The sequence below is a fragment of the Mytilus californianus genome, unplaced genomic scaffold (assembly GCF_021869535.1).
Source record: "Mytilus californianus isolate M0D057914Y unplaced genomic scaffold, xbMytCali1.0.p SCAF_7, whole genome shotgun sequence".
In the NCBI taxonomy this organism is placed as follows: Eukaryota; Metazoa; Mollusca; class Bivalvia; order Mytilida; family Mytilidae; genus Mytilus; species Mytilus californianus.
In genome coordinates, this window is record NW_026262723.1 from 15,643,212 (window position 1) to 15,666,941 (window position 23,730).

The 23,730-nt window shown below is 31.4% G+C and overlaps 1 protein-coding gene across 17 annotated transcripts in view; it reads left to right on the forward strand.

Annotated features, from left to right (window-relative positions):
* The first annotated feature begins 1,890 nt into the window (after positions 1–1,890).
* Positions 1,891–23,730, forward strand: part of LOC127708932 (low-density lipoprotein receptor-related protein 2-like) — a 423,265-nt gene continuing 401,425 nt past the window's right edge. For all 17 annotated transcript variants that reach the window (XM_052214131.1, XM_052214138.1, XM_052214124.1 and 14 more), the window contains exons 1-5: positions 1,891–1,919; positions 4,240–4,292; positions 7,481–7,618; positions 8,225–8,350; positions 14,346–14,471. In XM_052214131.1, the coding sequence (XP_052070091.1) occupies positions 4,244–4,292; positions 7,481–7,618; positions 8,225–8,350; positions 14,346–14,471 (439 nt within the window). In that variant the 5' untranslated portion in view covers positions 1,891–1,919; positions 4,240–4,243. The remainder of the gene's footprint in view (positions 1,920–4,239; positions 4,293–7,480; positions 7,619–8,224; positions 8,351–14,345; positions 14,472–23,730) is intronic.

The window sequence follows — 23,730 nt, forward strand, 5'->3', positions numbered from 1 at the left end:
AACGAAAGATACCAAAGGGACATTCAAACTCATAAGTCGAAAATAAACTGACAACGCCATGGCTTAAAAAGAAAAAGACAAACAGACAAACAATAGTACACAAAACACAACATAAAAAACTAAAGACTGAGCAACACGAACCCCACAAAAAACTGGGGGTGATCGCAGGTGCTCCGGAATGGTAAGCAGATCCTGCTCTACATGTGGCACCCCTCGTGTTGCTAATGTTAGTACAAACCCGGTAATAAGTCTTATTCGGCAGGTCACACTCCGGGAAAGGGGATTTAGTACCTATGAATTAAAACATTAAATTTGACAACAATACACCAATCTATCAAACAACCTGGCATTCTGTTAGATCAATATATAATTGAAATAGCTGCAAAGTTTATAAAAATTCAAGCTGATTTGAAAAAGTAATAGAAATGATTAAATGTGATTATCTGAATTTAATCAGAACTGAACATTCTGGCTTTTTTAACCTATTTATTAAATTATTTATTTTGACATCAGTGAACCAAACTACCAAATAACCTGGAATTTTGAAAGATTGATATATAATTGAGTTATATTGATTGATTCAGACCATTCGAGACAAAGGTCAAGACTGGTCGAGACAGGTCGAGACTTAGTTAAGACTAGTCGAGACTGGTCGAGTATTTGAGGAGACCATATTCAAACCATACCAAGATTGTCCAATACTCAATCAGACTCATTAGATAAAGTCGAGACCAGAGTGCAGTTAAGTACAGTTTAGTACTGTCGAGATTATATCGAGTCTTGTTAAGTAAAATCTGTGCTCGACCAGTAACAAAATATGGTCTTTTTAGTCTCTGAGCAGTTTATAGTGTCTGCAGTGTGACATATACTATTCTATTAAGATACAAAGATAATTGTCGTTTAATTTTATTATTTTTTAGTATGGGATACCATACATCATATGCAATCGTGGTGTATCTGTACCCATAGAAGCTATGAAAACGGCTACCCCAGGAATACAAATAAGTCCACAGTAGTTACATGTTAAACTCGTTTGACAGACAGTGAACAACTATAAAGGAACGACTCCAACGTACGTTTTCATTTTGAATGGTATACACAAAAATACTCTGTTATTTATTACTGCTACTCAAAATGGTATTACATAAAACCAAACTTTAAAGGCAATTGAATAAAGGAGAGGTCCACACAAATCTGACAAAATCAACCACTCGACTATATAAACCGACAAGAAAAACGTTTGTCATATTTCTATAGTTCCGTTAAATTGACAAATGGACCACTTTCAGAGAATTATACCCCAGATATAAAAACTCATCATAGATATTTAGCTTATAATGTGGTAGACTACTTGTGTTTTTCATCTTTTGTATGACTCATCTGTAGCGCTCGAATAAAAACAGGTGCAAAGCCAAATCAAAACTACAATTGAAATTCAAATGTTAAATGAAGGTAAAAAAACATAATCCTAACAAAATATATCATTAAAAGTATAGAAATTATTACAGAGCTACTTGATTATTAAACAAACAGTTAAAAATACTATGCACATGATCATGATATTTCAACGGATTTTAGAATTCAGTCATATAATGAACAGTCAAACAATGGTGATAATTATAATTATGATTTTATTTTAATTTCAGGTTATTTCTATGTAATTATTTTTTTCCCGAATCGTCAGTAAAAGTAATAAGCGTGTAGAGTGGTCATCATAGGTGAAATGGAAAATTTGGAAGTTCATTGATAATATAAAATTTTATTTAGAAAGGCGGATAATGATTTAATGAAGGTAAATGAGTGTTTCTAACCAGGATAATCGGCAATATTTGAAATGTCAGTAATCAGTGGTTAACATTTAAATTTTATGATTTACTTGAATATTTAATTCACGAATGTAAGCTTCTATTCTAAATAGTGTAAGTATATATTTTATTACTAGTAGTTTTAAAGTCAGACAATTCTTGAAAGTTATGACACTGGACGTTAAGTAAACATCAGTTAATCCCAATCAATCTGGGTAAAACATTGATAGAAAATATCATATATCAATTTCACAAGTTGTAATATTTTTATTATAAAGTCAATATCACATGATGATGTGGCAAATTGCTCTATTTCAAAGACACACTCATATATCATAGAAAAATCGAGTTGGATGCTGAAAGGATCATCAATAGGCTTGATACAAATTTACAATTGTCAACTTCATTTTCTAATTATTGGCAAATTAGCTGCGGATGGACCGTAAATCAAAAGGTGTTACTAGATATGCAATTGACATAATTTATACCATGCATGTATTGACTTTTTATTCAATATTGCTAATTAAGAACAGCGTTTAAATCACATAGCCTTTTAAGTATATACGCATTCCTAGCTTTCCTTTAAATTAATTTTGGGTTCCAGATGAAGTCAAATATAGACAAAAGCTTCGAACATAATACATTCCCTCGAATGTTGGACTGCTATGATCTGATATTTTCATAAGCTCAGTATGTTGCGCACAGCAATTAAAATTTGTAACATCAATTTCTGATAACTGATAATTTTCTGTATTTTCTATAGACAAAATTGGCATTTTGTGATTTATTCTTTTATGAATTTTTATCTTACGTGTTTATGTTAAGGATGTTCGCTGTTCTTTATTGTGACTGTGGTCAGATATTTGGAATGATTTGATTTTATCGATCAATTGCAATTAAAATTTGGCAGGCTTACACTTATTTTCTTTACATAATTTTATTACAATTAGGTTAAACAATCATTTTTGAAAATCTTATACAAAGCTTGTTGTTGTTTCATAGTTTACGAAAGAAAACAAATGTATCAATGTTAAATGTTTTTATCAGTAAGGCATGCCTATATATCAATTAGGCCTTAGTTTTTTGACAAAAGTTATTGTTGTTGGCCAACCACTACCTAATTACATTATTTCTTTAACTTATCGTATATGATACGTGTAAAGGAAATTGTGTAATTATTGAAAAATCTGCGAGGTAAATCAGATCACATGTTGTTACTTAATGTTATTTGTTATTCTTATTATGTTTTGTATTTATTGGTCCCTGCTGTTTATCATTTGTCATGTTGTTAATATGTTTTCGTTGTTTTAACATATTTAATGCCTCATGTTATCATGTAATCAAGTATTCATTCATTAAAAAATATGAAGAGAACCATTTATTGCGAAATTCAGGATATTTGCTTTGAGCTCTACTTATGAAATACTTTAAGATTAAAAAATGCGTAAATTTGCAGCTATATGTTCATTTAAAAAATATATTTTTCAATATTAAATCAAGAACCGACACCAATAACGGTCATCAAGTCTAAAAAAAACACCATTGAATCTTGTGTTGGTAATCATTTCATTGGCCAAGGACACGGACCTTTAAGCTGGTCATTTAGTTCCATTGTCCATATACTATCAATGTACAACAGTTTTGTTAAGGGCTTGTTATTTTAAATCAGAGCATCTAACATCTTTAAACTATAAAATGACTATATAAATTGAACATTATTTTGAGTTTTACTTGTGAAACACTTTTAAGATTAATCATTGCGTTAACTTGCATCCATATGTTCATTTAAAAAAAAATTAACATTGAATCAAGAACAGACATCAAGTAAAAAAAAAAAAAAAAAGATTACTGCATATCTTGATGGATACCATATCCTTAGTATTATTTTTCTCGTAAAACCGAAACCTTATTGCAGTTGTGATATTATAGTTCTGTACCCAAAAATTCAAAAGATTAACTCAATCATACACCTTTCTCCTAGTTTTGATATTTTATTTTACACCATTAAACATTTATGAAATTTACCTAATTATGATCAATGTTTTTAAATAGTCAGCCCGTTTATCCTTTGAACAATTCACATTAATCTTGTAGCTATGATGTCATGAGCTCATGCGCAAAATATGCCACAATGTAGTAGAAAATCGTAAACAAACTTATTTATATTACAAAATATGGCTGTTCTTATTTTAAAAGGTCTATTATTTCATGTATTTGAAATCTTTTAAATTTAGTTTAACAGTGTAATGATTCCATTATCAGTTGTATTACAACTGGTACCACTATTACTCGTTTAATGTATGTAAAGTTGATAAAAATAAATGATTATATAATTAATCACAAATGCTTGATAAGAAAAACAGTACAAGCCAAACATATACTACGTTTCTATACTTATTTACGATGTATCATTTATAAACTTATTTTTTTACAGGGCAATGGAAAAATATACTTTATTTGTTGTGATGTTTTTGACTGCAATAACAGGTAAAGTATACCTGTATCCATGCGAGATTGCACTTAAATGGGTGTTTTCATATTATAAATGCATTATGTTCATAGACAGTCGTGTTGGGTCGTGGTAAGCTGACTGATAAAAGAAACACCACTGTAGGAAGACGTATACAACAGGATCAATATGCACTATTTGCGTTAATTGTCTCTCTAATGGAAGGAATGTCGAATAACACGAAAAACATGATAATGTGCGATGCATTATCCTTTTATTCACCGATAAAAAAGATTTTGAGTCTCTCGATTTGTACACGAGTTATCACCTATTAAAATGACGTTTCTGGCGTATGTTAACAAACATGACACAACTTTGAGGTCAGAACTGGTCCGTGGAGTAGGGTTACAAAGATACAAATATTTGAAATCCATCTGCTGCTGAGGCAATATCACAAACGGCCCTTTTCATGGACACAAACAATTTACAGAAAGAATCTACATTTACTGTACACAGGAGCTCATATGTGGCGTTTGAAGTCAAAATATTTCTCTGGCGTACTTTTTTTGACAACTAATTTGTCGCTATAGTAAGAAATGTACAAGAGCTTTTTTGACATGTATTTCCTCCAAAGGTCCACAAGGCCCTGTGCTAAAATAGAGTCCATTCGAAACGGTGCATATCCAAGATTGTCAACCCTTCAAATTTCTCTCACATTGGAATGCGCTGTCAGAAAAATAATATTGTTGACAATTCTGGATATTCCAAACTTCTACCGTCCATAATTTGTATACTACACTTAGTATACTAAACTTAGACTGCAAATCAAAATTTTTATGGTTAATGACCACTGAAGATAAACATATATTTAAAAAAATAAGTAGTTTTCTTATCAAGAGTTTTGAATTGAGATCCACAAATTCTGTAAATGGCTAAATCTCTTTTAGTTTATCTATATATATTTTAAATTCAAAATTTTAATACACATTACTCTATCTATGTGTATGCATATTTCATCTATTTATATGTAAATGCTTATATATGCGTTAATAAACCGAAGTCAAATTCCTAAGGTGCTTATCCAATTCTTGCAATTTTAAAAAAAGATTATATACATAAATATCTAGTAATTGGTTGCTGTGTGTACATGGGAGAAAACTACCCTTATATCTAATCAGTTATTTTTATGCAGCTCTAAACACCATATCTTCAAAGACTATTGGATACTGTTTAAAGGGGAATAATCCTTACATACATTGATTGTCTCCCATATTACTTTCTCTTCCATGTGCATGCAATAACTGTTCAGTGTTCTATTGTGATGTATTTTATTTTATTATTTCATTGTTATAACACAAATCAATATAATCATTGTATAAAATTTAAAACCCGCAAGGGTCCATAATTGGATTATTAAAGTATTCTTATTCTTATTCTTATACTAAAAAAAATATAGCATATCAAAAATAAAATCAACTCTAACATAAAACATGTTGAAATCTTATGTTTAGCGTAATATATGTATTGATTTATGACACCTTTTGAATCCTGTATTATAGCCAGGAAAAAATCTGTACTATGCAGCTTTTCTATATATGACTTGTTTGACTGACCCCCTGAATCGTATTAAAAAATTGAAAACAACACGTTTAATAATTGTATGCGTCCGAAGCGCTTTTCTGGATTTACCTTCATCTGGAACGCTCAAAGCCAAACATTTGAAATCAGAGGGATTTATAAGTACCGAAACAGTTGAAGAGCTATATGACAAAAATACTCAAAACAAATAGCCAAATTCATCTAAGGTCAACATTGCCTGAAGGAGTTGAAACCTTAGTTTCATTATAATTTCGAAATTTATAAACGGACAATTTTAGAAAGGTTTGTTATAAATCATGTCAGTACCGAAGTACTGACTACTGAGCTGATAATACCCTCGGGGACTGATAGTCCACCAGCAGAGGTATCGACCCAGTGATGTACAAAATTGAAAACAACACATTTAATAATTTTATGCATCCGAAGCGCTTTTCTGGATTTACCTTCACCAGGAACGATCAATTAAATGGAAAATCTATAATAAATTTGAAGGTATTGGTTAATAAACTTCTGTATTGGTGAATGCTTATTTTCCAATGAAAAACTTTCAAACATTGCGGTGTGTTCTATCATTTCACAAGCAGCACGGATCGTCTATTCGAAGTTTATGTTTTAAATGCACAGTATACGTCTTTTGTGTCATTGATCATCTAACAATAAATTTTATAGTAATTCAATCGGCCACTACCGTAGATTTCCGATTTAATGCTGCCACCTCCTATATCACTTATGAATCGGTCCATAACATTCCTGGACAAAAGCAAACTATACTTAAAAAAAAACGGGTCTAACAAACTTAGCTTCTCACATAATAGGCCGAAACAAGAATCCAACCATTAAAGAACTTAGATAAGATTGTGAAAACTGTATCATTTGGTAAATTTGAAGAAAATAACTTAAATTAAATCATTGAAGTTAATAGTAATTTATTAAGTAGATTATACAAACAAATATATAAGAAAGAGTTACAAAACTTTGAATTTTTCGAAAAACTAAGGATTTTCTTATCCCAGGCATATATTATCTTAGCCATATTTGGCACAACTTTTTGGAATTTTGGGTCCTCAATGCTCTTCAAATTTGTACTTGTTTGGCTTTATAACTATTTTGATCTGAGCATCACTGTCTTGCGTATTAAATTATAATCCGGGTACCTTTGATAACTATTTGAACTTGCTACAATTAGTTGATTCTATATATACTAGTATAACACATTAGTTTTTCCGGAAATTGAAATGTTAAGCTATTTTTTATCAAATTTCCAGAAACATAGGAATCGGTTGTTTTACGTTAGATCGTTAGATATACTCAGAGGAGCCTGCTTAGATAATCAAGACATACATAAAGCATAGCCCAAAAGTAATAATCATACTGTTACTTGTTGCAGGTAACATATCGGTGAAAGCAGGATTATGTTATTTCACTATCGATTATTTGGACTAAATTTCAGTTTCACAACAAACAGAAAATATATTTAATCATATATGAAAATCAAGCAAATAGTAAATATACTTAATAAACAGCCGTTCTTTGAAGTTTGCAACACTTAAGAATTTCAAATTTGTGGAATGAAAGCGTTGTAATAAGTTTTGATGAATTGTCATTGATAATTATAATATCTTAACAGGTGTGTCAACGGAAATAATTCCGACAGGAGAATGTAAAGAATGTTCAGACGGTTCTCGCTGTGCTTATAGATGGCAATTCTGTGATAATTGGAATACTTGTGACAATGGAGAGGATGAAAACGAGGATATATGTAGAGGTATTAATGCTAAATGTTTACCTAAAAAGGGGGATATGTTATTCTTAATCATGTATAAAAAATGATTGTTTCATTTTGTATGTATAATTCATATTTTGATTTTAAAGAAGGTATTCCAGTTTTTCATCTTAGTTCCCTTTCAATATTGTATATTTAATAGTCTTAGAGATTTTAACAATATTACATAAATTATGAAAAGACAAACGGCAGTCTTCTACTGTTTTACCATGCTACTACTAGAAGCATCTTTTTTTTAGAAAGATAACATTATGCTCATGAAAAGTAATATCAGACGTACTGTAAATTCAGGAAGTATTGCGATGTTTTTATTATTGCATAAAATGCAACAGGGTTATAATTGCAATAATTTAAACTCGCATTTTGAAATTATGAGTATGAATTAAACAGGATTTTTTTCATTATCGCAAAAATTACAAAATCACAATAATAGATGCACACAATAATTTCTGAATTTACAGTATCTTAACGTCAAATATATATATATATCCGGTCAATTGGAGCAACATCAATTGCATGTACCTAAAATTACTTAATGACATACTTAGTTTACTTATTAATCTCATTAATGTGCATGTTTGTTTTAAGATTTGGAATGCGAAAAAGGCCAAATGAAATGTAACGACGGGATACATTGTTTTCCTGAATATACTTTATGTAATTACATCGCCTATTGTAAAGATGGTTCAGATGACGATCCTGAAATGTGCAAAGGTAAGTAGTGAGTATACTTAAAAGCTGGACAACATAATTCAAAAATTTACATACTTAATATTGTAGTATGTAATATGTTTTTTCTCAAAAAAGTAACGGCTTGTGTAACAGTATATTTGACTGTAGTAAATATATAACTGTAAAGAACATGCGTACTTTTACAAAGGAAATTCTAATAAGAAGTTGTTTAGCAAATAAATAACATTAACGCTATCAATTTTGCTACCACAAATACAATACTTTTATTCTAATTTTGGAGGCTCAATCATCTGTCCTTATATTACAGTTATTTTACTTTTACTTTCTATATGTATGCAAAAGTTAAGCTAAAATCAGCCTCTGTATTTATGCGATTGTAAGATTGAAACAACTATAAGAACAGGATTGTTTCGTCTGTAAACAGTTTCGAATTTGAAAAAAAAAACGACAACGAAAATACAAATAATAACACCATTACAAACATAACTCCCTTTTAATATTCGTCTCATGATTAGAATACATAAAATAACACCATTACAAAGTCAATCCCAATTTATTAAACCATTGTCGTGTCGTGAGCCTATTCATTTACCATTGATTCTTTTCATAGTATCAACGTTTTCTAAATCTGTCGCTGAAATGAGCTCACCAAATTATATTCAGTTGCTGATTTGTGTTCACTAGTGTGATAAATTCAAAAATCCTATCTTCAATTTTTTACAAATTTCAATACGCCTTCAGTGGGAATCGAACCCCACCTTAAAATCTCTTATGTGTGACTGGCATTAGCATATTGACGAAACTTCTCGGCTTCCGATGGGTTGAAATTTCGATGCAAAATATATATTGTATATGTTTGCGGCATACCATCTTCTCCGCTAGTTTATTGTTTTCTGTTTGGTATTAAATTAATAATTAAGATCCATGTTATATCTCGTGATCAATTTATTTGATAATCGTCAATGGCAGTCAGCAGGGTTTAAGAACATCAGTTGTTCGACCTGTTAGTCAAATGCGATTTGTTAAAATATACTTTTGTTGACAGTTTTGACTTTTCTACTCTTTACACTACACTACCACATAATCTAATCAAACAAAAATTTGACTATTTAATTAAATGGTCGTTTGGTAAATCTGAATGCAAATATATTTGCTGCAACTCATTTAAAGCCTTCGTCTCTAATGAGAAAGGTAAATATGCTAGATATACTTACTGGAGGTGTGATGAGATGATTGAAGCTGCTAATTTTCTCCTTGATAATATTTATGTACGATTCAGCAGCAAAGTTTATCGACAGGTTGTAGGCATTCCTATAGGCATTTATTGCGCCCCTTTAATAGCAGACTTGTTTTTGTACTGTTATGAATCACAGTTTATGACCAAACTCAGTAAAGACCCGTCTTAATTGCATTTAATTGATAAATTCAACAACACTTACCGTTATCTTAATGATAATTTTTCGTTAAATAATCAAGAATTTTTTAAATATACTACCGAAATTTACCCAAAGGAACTTACTTAAAATAAATCAAATTTAAACGGTAACAACTGTCCTTTCCTAGATTTAGATATTTCAGTTTTACACGGGAAACTCCACACTAAAAAACCAGGGATTTCGTTACCACAAATTACTCAAAACCTTTACTAAATTCTTCTACAGATACAAAGATTTGGTTTTGAAGTTTGGTTGTACCTGTAGAAAACTTATTTCAAACGGGATTGCACATCCTCATTTTTACGGCAATATTGTTTACCGTACCCGGAAATTTAGAAACGATCCTGGTTAACTTATCGATCTTTTAAATAAACTTATTCTAAAAGGTTACAAATTCAACACTGTAATCAGATCATTAAATATTTTTTTTATTGGTACTAATATTGATTTTGTTATCAGTAAATTAAAAGCAAACTTATTATTTTTTTTATATACATATACACATTCATAGATCTACAATCTGTCGATACCTGTATCTTGGCATTGCACAAGGTCATGTTTTTCTCTGACTGTTTATGATGTCTTTACACTAAATTCATTGGATGTTAGATGTGTACGGATTGATAATTTAGTCTTAGATGCATGATTTTTTTATTAGTTGTAAGTGGCTTTGAACTAGCTGTCAGTAACTGCAAGTACTCTCAGATCTGTACTTAGTGTCTTTTTGTTGTTTGGATGTACAAGTACCCGGACACGTCCACTTGCATTTGTAGTATTTGCATTTTATCCATCTGATGAGTTAAGCCTCTTTCAACTGATTGTTATAGTTCGTTCTTATTTTGTACTGTTACACCACTGTCCCAGGTTTGGGGAGGGTTGGGATCCCGCTAACATGTTTAACCCCGCAACATTCTATATGTATGTGCCTGTCCCATGTCAAAAGCCTGTAATTCAATGGTTGTCGTTTGTTTATGTGTTACATATTTGTTTTTCGCTCATTTTTTGTACAAAAATTATGCCGTTAGTTTTCTCGTTTGAATTGTTTTACATTGTCATTTCGGTGCCTTTTATAGCTGACTGTGCGGTATGGGCTTTGCTAATTGTTGAAGGCCGTACGGTGACCTATAGTTGTTAATTTCTGTGTCATTTTGTCTCTTGTGGAGAGTTGTCTCATTGGCAGTCATACCACATCTTCTTTTTTTATATTTTCACTGTTTTGGTCTTTTGGAAAATGTTGTTTGTGCTGTATTTGGACCCCTCTACCAAAAAATTTGTTTTACATGCACAGGTATAACAATTGCAGTTTTTATCCAACGCAATCATAGGTTTGAACGTTTTTTTCAATTTAGATTTGTTTATATTTTTTCGTTTGGGCTTGTATTATATTTTCCTTACGGTTTATATGATCCGTTCATCCTATTTCGACTCTTTAAAATTCAAGAGTCTATCCTAAATTGAGGTAAATTATATGGCCTTCCAAATACCGTTTCGATCCCTAACATCACTGAATATACATTAATTGTCGAAATCCGGATATGGTGTACAAATTTTTGCACCTCATGTTTGCGGTATACCATCTTCTCCGCAAGTTTATTGTTTTCTGTTTGGTATTACATTAATAATTAAGATCCATGTTATATCTCGTGATCAATTTATTTGGTAATCGTCAATTGTCAATGGCAGTCAGCAGGGTTTAAGAACATCAGTTGTTCGACCTGTTAGTCAAATGCGATTTGTTAAAATATACTTTTCACTTTTTTGGTCTTTTGGAAAATGTTGTTTGAGCTGTATTTAGACCCCTCTACTAAGAAATTTGTTTTACATGCACATGTATAAAATTTGCGGTTTTTATCCAACGCGATCATAGGTTTGAACGTTGCTTTCAATTCAGACTTGTATATATATATGTTTTGTTAAAATATACTTTTTCACTTTTATGGTCTTTTGGAATATGTTGTTTGTGCTGTATTTAGACCCCTCTACCAAGAAATTTCTTCTGCATGCACACGTATAAAAGTTGCGGTTATAATCCAACGCAATCATAGGTTTGAACGTTGTTTTAAATTTAGACTTGTTTATATTTTTTCGTTTGGGCTTGTATTATATTTTCCTTCGGGTTTATATGATCCGTTCATCCTATTTCGACTCTTTCAAAATTCAAGAGTCTATCCTAAATTGAGGTAAATTATATGGCCTTCCAAATACTGTTTCGATTCCGAACTTCACTGAAGAGACAATAATTGTCGAAATCAGGATATGGTGTACAGATTTTTGCACCTCATGTTTGCTGTACAAATTAATAATAAGATCCATTTTGTAATATCTGGTGCTCCGTTTACTTTCAATTTAGACTTGTATATTTGATTGCCAAATAAACAGATCACCAGATGTAAAAATGGATCTTAATTTATTAACCAAATACCAAACAGAAAACAATAAACTTGCGGAAAAGATTGTATACCGCAAACATGAGGTGCAAAAATTTGTACACCATATCTGGATTTCGACAATAAATGTCTCTTCAGTGATGTTAGGAATCGAAACGGTATTTGGAAGGCCATATAATTTACCTCAATTTGGGATTGACTCTTGAATTTAGAAGAGTCTAAATAGGATGAACGGATCATATAAACCCGAAGGCATATATAATACAAGCCCAAACGAAAAAATATATACAAGTCTAAATTGTAAACAACGTTCAAACCTATGATTGCGTTGGATAAAAACCGCAATTTTTATACGTGTGCATGCAAAACAAATTTCTTGGTAGGGTGGTCTAAGTACAGCACAAACAACATTTTCTAAAAGACCAAAAAAGTGAAAAAGTATATTTTAACGAAACGCATTTGACTAGCAAGTCGAACAACGGATGTTCTTAAACCCTGCTGACTGCCATGGCGATTGCCAAATAAACAGATCACCAGATGTAAAAATGGATCTTAATTTATTAACTAAATACCAAACAGAAAACAATAAACTTGCGGAAAAGATGGTATACCGCAAACATGAGGTGCAAAAATTTGTACACCATATCCGGATTTCGACAATAAATGTCTCTTCAGTGATGTTAGGAATCGAAACGGTATTTGGAAGGCCATATAATTTACCTCAATTTGGGATTGACTCTTGAATTTTGAAGAGTCAAAATAGGATGAACGGATCATATAAACCCGAAGGCATATATAATACAAGCCCAAACGAAAAAATATAAACAAGTCTAAATTGAAAACAACGTTCAAATCTATGATTGCGTTGGATAAAAACCGCAATTTTTATACGTGTGCATGCAAAACAAATTTCTTGGTAGAGTGGTCTAAATACAGCAAAAACAACATTTTCCAAAAGACCAAAAAAGTGAAAAAGTATATTTTAACGAAACGCATTTGACTAGCATGTCGAACAACGGATGTTCTTAAACCCTGCTGACTGCCATGGCGATTGCCAAATAAACAGATCACCAGATGTAAAAATGGATCTTAATTTATTAACTAAATACCAAACAGAAAACAATAAACTTGCGGAAAAGATGGTATACCGCAAACATGAGGTGCAAAAATTTGTACACCATATCCGGATTTCGACAATAAATGTCTCTTCAGTGATGTTAGGAATCGAAACGGTATTTGGAAGGCCATATAATTTACCTCAATTTGGGATTGACTCTTGAATTTTGAAGAGTCAAAATAGGATGAACGGATCATATAAACCCGAAGGCATATATAATACAAGCCCAAACGAAAAAATATAAACAAGTCTAAATTGAAAACAACGTTCAAACCTATGATTGCGTTGGATAAAAACCGCAATTTTTATACGTGTGCATGCAAAACAAATTTCTTGGTAGAGTGGTCTAAATACAGCACAAACAACATTTTCCAAAAGACCAAAAAAGTGAAAAAGTATATTTTAACGAAACGCATTTGACTAGCAGGTCGAACAACGGATGTTCTTAAACCCTGCTGACTGCCATGGCGATTGCCAAATAAATAGATCACCAGATGTAAAAATGGATCTTAATTTATTAACTAAATACCAAACAGAAAATAATAAACTTGCGGAAAAGATTGTATACCGCAAACATGAGGTGCAAAAATTTGTACACCATATCTGGATTTCGACAATAAATGTCTCTTCAGTGATGTTAGGAATCGAAACGGTATTTGGAAGGCCATATAATTTACCTCAATTTGGGATTGACTCTTGAATTTTGAAGAGTCAAAATAGGATGAACGGATCATATAAACCCGAAGGCATATATAATACAAGCCCAAACGAAAAAATATAAACAAGTCTAAATTGAAAACAACGTTCAAACCTATGATTGCGTTGGATAAAAACCGCAATTTTTATACGTGTGCATGCAAAACAAATTTCTTGGTAGAGTGGTCTAAATACAGCACAAACAACATTTTCCAAAAGACCAAAAAAGTGAAAAAGTATATTTTAACAAAACGCATATGATAAGTTTACTTACTACAACCGTTTTATAGTTATATTATTTTAGCATGTTTAAATCGCCATATCGTAATTGCATTACTGTAATTATTAAGTCGCCTTAGTGATTCTGCAATTTTTTACAGAACGAACGTGTCCAACTAATACAACGAAGTGTAGTGATGGCATTGCCTGTTATTCGCCAAAAGATCGCTGTAATGGTGCCGAATTGTGCAAAACTGGTGATGATGAAGATATAGAAATGTGCAAAGGTTGGTTTTTAGTGCAAAATGTTTATAATAATTCTGTATTGTATCACAGATTTCTTGACGGGCACTGGTTGATAAAATGCAGTTTTACATATATATATACAAGACGATGTGGTATGAGTTCCACTCAGTTCACTAAATACAATAGCATTAATACACTCTACAATTATTACATGATTAAATAAAAACACGTCCATTCACTTTTCATCTATTCTTTTCAAAGTACAAGGTATGATAAGGGGTGTTTTTGGCCCCCTTTCCAAATAAGTTTATATTAATATGATTGATGGTCTAAGTATAGAAACTTGAAAAAACATTGATTTTATATAGTTTTGGTGAAAGGATGGTTGCTTAGCAACGGTTTTTATTAAGTATCAAAATCATCACATATTAATTGCTTTATCTGTACAAATTCAAATATTTCAAAATAATGTTGTTTGTCCAGGAAGAACTTGAAGTCACAAATACAAATTCCCTTTGATTTCGTTTGCTATATGCTTAACAACAACCTTTCAACCAAAATGCTGCCTAGCAACGGTTAAAAAATGGGTGTTTCTCCCTCTGAAGTATGCATATAGCAGTTGTTTGAAGATATTTCTTTTCCATATGGTGTTTCATTCCCATTTACTGTCATATACATCTTTATTCTTAACAAATTCCGTATTAAGCATAGCAACACAAATGTTGCTTAGCAACGGGAAAAAAAAATATGTTTGAATTAAAGACAACTACAAATCAATTAGTCATTTTATCGAACAAATTGAATTAAATGTAATGCAGATTGTCTGTTGATGAACACCTTAAAGTTAGAAATGAAAAGTTAGTTCGATTGTAGTTTACTTAATGCTGATCAACAACTTAGCAACATAACAAGTGCATAACAACCGTTCAATAATGGGTTCTAAATGTTATCTGAAGTATGAATTTAGTATTTTTAAGGAATGTGCCTTCCCATATGGTGCAACATTATAATACAAGCATCTAGAGTATCATTAATCTTTCTTGACGAATTCCATATCGAGCATAGAAACCCACATGATGCTAAGCAACAGCAAACTTTTTTAAAAAATTAAAAACAACTACACAACCTATGTTTCATGTGAAGGTTTTTTAATGAAAACAAGAATATAAAAGATTTTCTAATTAGGGGTGGGTCTGAAAAGATTTTAAAGATATTTAACAGTTAATGAAATGAAAGAGATGTTGTTTGTACCACGCATAGTCCTCGTATGATATAAAATGTCTTATCCAGGAATTATTCTTTCGGTGCAGTAAAAAGAAATTGACATAGCCTGAAGGAATATATAAATGGTTTTAGGGTTGGGCATATACAACTCAATCATATCACCTTGAAAGTCAAAGGTCAAGAACAAAACTTCAATTAGTTTGACCTTGAGATCAACGGCAAATGTCATAATGAAATTAAACTGATATTTCATGGCTATACACCTAATGCCAAATATCATAAGTCAATGTAAAAAAATAAACAAATGTTGGCTCGGACAAGTGTGAATGAGAATAAAATCCAGAAAAAAAAGAGGAAGAAGAATACTTAAGTTAAACATAATGTATCCATTCTGTTCTTCGAAACCAGGGAAAAATGACAAAGAAAAGTGAGAACTAAGCACTGAAAAAACTGCTGTTTCTTTCACGATTAAATGAAACATGGACCGATTTTCTTTATCTGTAATTATGATGTGGATACTGGCGATGACAAACAACGATTCCTCTTTCATGTCGTTTTGATTTGTTTAACATCATGTAAAATTCAGAGTATGTGTTTATTCAGCAATATGTATTTTTTCGTTATTTTTTTATAATTTTGTTTATCAAAATGAACAATTATACTTGGACATGTAAGATACTAATAAGAGTATATGATTACAGAAGTCAATTCTTTCGGTGGAAGCGTATGTTAAAGCGTGGAATTATATCAATAAGAAGGATTCTTACTATAAACACCCTTCATTTGAGTCATTGTACAATTAAATAAATAGAAGAAATGAATTAAAACTATACAAAATCTTGTCAAAACTGACTGCACATTAAATGTTTTATCAAATCATACAATTCAAAAAGTTGTAATCGAATGACATTTGGTTGTTTCAACTTTTTATTATCAATAATTACATTACATTTATGTCTCATAAGAAGCCATATTTTAATTGCATAACAACAATTGAGAGGCATCCAGCAAAATGCAACATTTATGACAGCACGTACTTTACTTGACAACATCACAAGAATGCATATGAAAACATTACATACGAAACATTTGATGTAGCATTAAAATCAAATAACGCTTTGAATGCCTCTTTTGTAAAAGAGGGACGAAAGATACCAGAGGGACAGTCAAACTCATAGATCGAAAAAAAACTGACAACGTCATGGCCAAAAATAAAAAGACAAACAGACAAAAAATAGTACAGATGACACAACATAGAAACTTGTAACTTCCGCGCTTCATCCAAAATATGCTACGGTCATCGCTTTACACCCCAATTACAAGCAATAGTATTTGATTCTTAATAAGTCCATTAATTAAATACGAAAAAACAAACAGCTAAGAATAAAAGTGATGATATGTTTAGTATTTTTTCCAAGTTAGAAATATCAAACATTTATAATCACATTTGTCTATTGTAGTTAATTTTCGAATATTAAATATTCATCTTTTAAAACACCATGCACATTTTGGTGCACAGTTTCGCTATGTTAGTCATTTTCCCACCAAGCATTAAACTCATGAGACAAATACCGCCTCAGTTGTCTCGTGGAAGCGTATTCACCTCGAGTACCGGATATCATGGGTTCTAGGCAAAGACCTTAAAATTGGTATTTGCTGATTTTCTGTATCATGTGGCATTCAGGGGTAAAAGCTGAGACTAGTTGGCTCGGAGTCAGAATATATAGTGTCAAGTTAGGGTGATATATTTTCCTGCAGACTGTAACTTTATGAGCTAGCAAATTAAAAGTAGTACCACAAACAACCCATGCAGAACCACGATGTCCAGTATAGTCAGCACTTCTGTGTTATCATGAATTAGCATTGATATGGTCATATTTATAAGCTAACTGTTTATAAAAATTTGAAATGTTTGGAAAACTACGGCTTATCTACTCAGAAATAGATAACCTTAGCTGTATTTTGCAAAACGTTTCTGAATTTGAGTTTTTATGGCCTTTGACTATCTTATTCGACCGTCACTGATGAGTCTTTTGTACACGAAACACGCGTCTGGCTTACAAAATTACAAGCATGATATTTTTGACTTGACGCTTTTTTTCCTTTGATATTCAATATTCGTTTTTCTTTTCTTTGACGTGTAAATATCTGATTAAAAAACTAAACGAATCTTTTATTTATTTAAATTTGTTTAAAATCATTATAGTATAACAATTAAAGAGGAGATATAATTGATTGAATGTTGTTTTCTGACCGTCCAGTGGCAAACGCTTTATGCATATGTTTGACGAAAAATAATATAGAGAATAATTTTCATTTAAGAAATACGAAGTGGCACGCGTTTTCGCTGAAAAACAGCAGCGGGAAGGCGGGAGACAATTGCAAATGATAAAAACTACACCATGACCAAACATGTACTTAATATACACAATAGTGTTGGATAGTTTTGTTTGATCTTTTTTACTGTTACACTAACAAAATTGAAAAATCAAAATTGTCATATGGTGTCTTCTTATGTCGTATGAACTACAATGTATGTTATTATTCACAGTTTTGTAATGTATTTGACGCCATCCGTAATGATTGCCTAAAATGTCAAGTTGGCATTTCATACCTGATAGAAATGCGGACGTGAAAGAAAGCATTTTTCATAAAAGCGTCAATGGAGATAAATACATTCGGCGAAGATTTCGGCGAAGATTTCGTCATTTATGAAAAAAAATATGTTTTTCTAAAGGGTAAATTTGTACTAAAATTAAATGTTGATATCAATATCGATCTGTTGAGTATAGAAATTATATTAAGTATTGGTGCTTCTGTTTAGAATTCACCATTTCACGGAGATTACATGCTTAACAAATCTTTGCAGTTTTTACGCTTTAGACATATGTACGCTTCGACATAAGTAACGCCTGTGTCACAGTGTCCTTAATATTAAAATTTAATCGAAAAGGAACTGTTTGAGTATCAACCAGTTATTAAATGATTTTGTTTCATTTACATTTCTAAATTTCTCGGAAGTTTGTCAAAGTTCCTTCTGATTTTGTGTCAGAACTCAACGGTATGCTAAAATGTCACTTTAAATTCATACAATAATAAATGCAGGAATATCCTGTGTTCCTTTCTCGTAGATGTTAAATATTTGCCATACGAAAACCATTCATTATAGCACGAAGTCTGTCGTCGGATCTAGTAAATACCGGAAATCATCTCCGGTCCGCAGTTTGTTTAAATATTTCGACGATTCAATGAAAACTATGACGATTTTTTTTCACCTTTTTTTAATTCTTAACTATGAGCGTACCTTCGGCCCACTAAGATATTTGAACTGCATCAACATTTATATTCAAGAATGTTAGATATAAATATGATCGTGGATTATAGGTAGGCTCATAGTTTAAAATGCAGAAAAAAGTTTGGAAACTGCCATTTTTCTGCCCTTTTCGCGAATCCCAAGCAACAAAGCATGAATAATATAAGCGGAAGTTGACAAATATATTGGTGTCTACAAAATATAGGTTTACATTTTAAAAATATAGAATTATAATTCATGGCATATCACTTTTAATTTGAACGAAAATTGGGTGGGCCGTTCTCTGATGCTTATCGTACCTTGTCCTTTTGCATTCTCAAACTTGTATATCACTTCCTTCGACTGCCACTTTCACAATTTTTATAACACATCAAAGCATTATTAGCCTCATTATCATACAACTATAGGGGCACAATATAATCGAGCATTAAAATAAGTCATAAAATATACGGCGTGATCCAACAAGGTTCGAACGTAAAAACACAGCTGTATCATACATTACAGTTAAGTGTTATTCAGGCTGTCTGCTACAGTTCATCGAATCAATCATTCTAGAATTATTCAACAAATACAATGTAGAACCTTATCAATTTACTTTCATTTGTTAAAACACTGGTAAATGTTGAGATACAATAAAGGCTTTAGTTAGCTGTCACAAACTGCGGGTACTCTCGTACTACATGTCGTTTTTGTTGATAGGTGTATTCATACCCTACCACGTCTGGTCTGTGATTTTGTTAGATGTCTTCTGTTTTGTAATGATCTAATGAGTTAAGCAGTTTTTCAAATATTTTGTATATATTGTTCTTTTGTTGTACTGTTACACTTTTACTGTCAAAGTTTCGGGGAAGGTTTGGTGCCAGCAACAAAGTTTAACCCCGCTACATTTTGTATCTGCCTGCTAAAGTTAGCAGCCTGTAATTTAGTGATTGTCGTTTGTTGCTTGTATCTTTGTTTTGTGTTCATTGCTTTGTTCATAAATTAAATCAAAAAACGTTAGTTTTCTTTTTTTAATTGATTCGATTTGTCATATCGGAGCTTCTCGATAGTTAGTAGATATAAACAGATGTTATTGAACGCCAATGAGACAACTCTCCACAGAAGTAACAATATGTAAAAGTAAACCATTATAGGGGATATTACACTGTACACAACATTATTTATTTTTACATTATGGAATTAAGTTAACAGTCACTTATTCCTCCTATTTTACTGAGTAAAGCGTTGCATGCAGTATGACCAGAATCTTGGATAAATAATTAAAATTAATGCTTATCTGTACATGATGTATTTAAATAAGGCTACAAAATAGTCGAGTAATATATCCGATATAAAACGGGTAATTCATTTCAAACACAGTAGACAAAATTGTTTTTATTCATTTGATGATCAGTTGAAAAATGTAGATGAGGGATTTATTTTCTGATTATCATTAAGATTACGACTGTGGTGAAGATAAGGTCAAATGCCAGGATGGTATCCAGTGCATACAAAAGTATAGTCTATGTTCTGGTAGGACAGATTGTAATGATGGATCTGATGAATCACCTGAAGTCTGTAATGGTAAGAATACAATTAGATTATGGAGTGCAAAGTATATCAAATTTTGCACCAGTTAGGATCAATCGTTGAATTAGTCATTTTTATCTAAGAAAAACACACTCATTTATATAAACACCATTCTTTTGGATATATGGGGTAGGGGGTTGTGGGCTGAGTGATCAAACATGTTTAACCCCGACACATTTGGGGTGTGTCTGTCAGAGGTCAGAAACCTATAGTTCAGTGATTCTCGTTGGTTCATGTCTGTCATATTTTTTTTTTCGTAAATTGTTTTGATTTAAGTTGGGCCGTTTGTTTTCTCAATTGAATTGTTTTATTGTTTTCTTGTCGAGGCCTTATAGCCGACTTTACGGTTTGAGTTTTTTTTTATCAATGTTGAAAGCCTTGTGATTGCCTATAACTGCTGCCATCGACTTCATTTGTACTTTGGTGGGTAGCTATCTCATTAACAAGAATACAAGATATCTTTAATTTTATACCTATCAACACAAATCAGTACATTAACAAATGGTAACATAGAAATCAGTACAAATAGTTCTATATGAAATCGAAGTAACACCAAGACATATATTTATTTTATCTAATTATCCCTGATACTTACATAAGACACGTATCGGTATAAAGATGTTGATATATCAAAACAAGATTAAGTTTATGCAATGATCCTTTCATAACTGATAGATTATATTATTACATATTACCAAATATTTTTGATTCGATCAAGAAACAAAAAATGTTTAATTCTTCTGTTAGCTGCTTTGTTTGAGTACCTAAATGTCCTACCACAGAGATGTTCTTCTGGCGGGAAATTATGTATTCCGGAGTCAACAGTTGTAATGTGAATTTAGGCTATTTATTCAAGAATTAATGTTTCCAAGTCTTATTGTCGTGGTCTGATCACTTTAATTTGGGTTTGTCGTTCTTCTTGTAGGATTTTGGATCAAACCACTTATCACTGCTGCGCGACTGTTAAAAGCGTTTGATACAAGTTTTTTTTTATAATATGTTACTCAATCAGAGCTATACAAATGTCGATTAAAAGCAAAGATATATGCGATTCTTTCTTTTAAACGGCAGTAGAAAACCGACGGCTTTTATTTATTTGGTCATCATTTGAAACGTATAGACGCAACTGTATTTTTTCTGATTATTATTAAGATCTCGAGTGTGATAAAGGCCGGTTCAAATGCAACATTATATATGCACACGTATAAAAAATGCGGTTTTTATCCAACGCAATCATAGGTTTGAACGTTGTTTTCAATTAAATGGATTGCTCTTATTCTTGGTGTTCACAATGGATCGGACGAATCACCTGACAGTGTATTCTAATTTTGTATTTAAATATCACCACTTGCACATTCAATGGTGTTTTGTTTAAAGTTAAAAAAAATTGTTTCACAGTAAAAAGATGGGACAAAGTTACGTCATAATGATGACATGCCGACATATAGGGTAAAAACTATTGAATGTTTGTCGATTTTATCTATGTTTTATCTCTTTTAATTTTAGATTATAAGTGTCCAGATGAGCTAGTAAAATGTAGGGATAACATACAGTGTATATATAAATCAGGCATTTGTGATCAATATGCCAGTTGCAATGATGGATCTGACGAGGATGAAAAATTATGTAAAGGTATATGCGTGTATAAAAATATAGGTTATTTGCATCAATTATTTGATTTAGGTTAACTACAGACATAAGGTTAACCATTGTCTTATTCATAAGTCATGCTGATTAAGGCGTTAACCTTTAACAAATAGATATATCAGACTCAGATCATATGCTTGATAATACAAACAAACTTCCACTTTCGAGGTCTTTTATAACTTACTATGCTGAATGGATTTAAATCATCGTTTTAAAGTCGTACGATGACGTAATTTTATCTCTGATGAAGATTTTCTCATTCACGAACGATGTTCTTATTGTTATCAAAACTTCAAAAAACATAAAATACAAACAGCAAACAAAATCAAACCAATATCTAATAGCGTTAGAATGCAAAAGAAAATTACGATGTATAAAATATATGTGTTTAAAGCGCTTTTCTGAATGTACAATCATCAGGAACATTACAGCCAAACATGTTAAAGTACCAAAATAAAGTCTTATGTGCCGAGGTCAACTTTGACTGTCGGAGTTACAACATCAGTATGTTTATTTCATAATTTAAGAACTAATGATGACCATATACATTTTGAATTATTCTATGCAGCTCTTCCTTGTGAAAACAACCAGGTCAAGTGCGCGAATGCTGTTCAATGTATCAATAATAATTCTTTTTGCGATGGAATGGAACATTGTTCAGACGGTTCTGATGAAGAGGGAGAGATTTGTAAAGGTTCGTCATAAGAACACAACGTTTTATTTCACAAAGCATAGACAGAGAAATATTTGTGATGAGTAATACATGTAATATGTAGATCAATTCACACATTTTTTTAAAATTTATAATTAATGAAAGATTATAATGTATTTTTAGCGTGTATATTAAGATTTAAATTTTGCGTGTATTTAGAGTGTTGATGCGGATGAGAAAAACATGATTAGTGATAAAGATATAATCCCTTCCCAAAACATGAATCTAATCAATTTTATCAAATATTTGGAAAATGATTTTTAATAAAATTGTTCTACTCAAACTATGCAGAGACCGAAAAATAAAATAAAATACCATTGAGGAGAGTTTTGCATTTTCAGATTGATTGTTTACTTAGATAAACATTAGCCTTTTGCAGATTAACCTTCCTTTCTTACCTGAGAAGCCAAATTCTAAACATTAAATTCCGACTTATGATTTTTTTTCTGCATCAATTTGGAATGCCAACACTTACTCTTTTTTCGAGATACTGAACCTTCACTAAACATCAATAGTTTTTGTATCTCATGATGGTTTGTATAAGACAAAATATTGAATTGCATCAACCAAATCTAACTATATTTTCAGTAGCAATAAATCAAATAGCGGTGTCACAAATTAGTAAATTAGTTAACACATGCTGGATTGTACAATACAATTAACAGTAATATTGATACACATTTTGTCGTTATCAATTTAGAGTGCCAATAATTTTCTTCTTTTGAGCTAAAGTACTGAACTGTCATTACCAATCGGCATCTATCAAACGTTATTTATATTACAAACGTAATGGCTGTATTTATCGACAGAAATTGACGAAAAGGATTGCAGATCT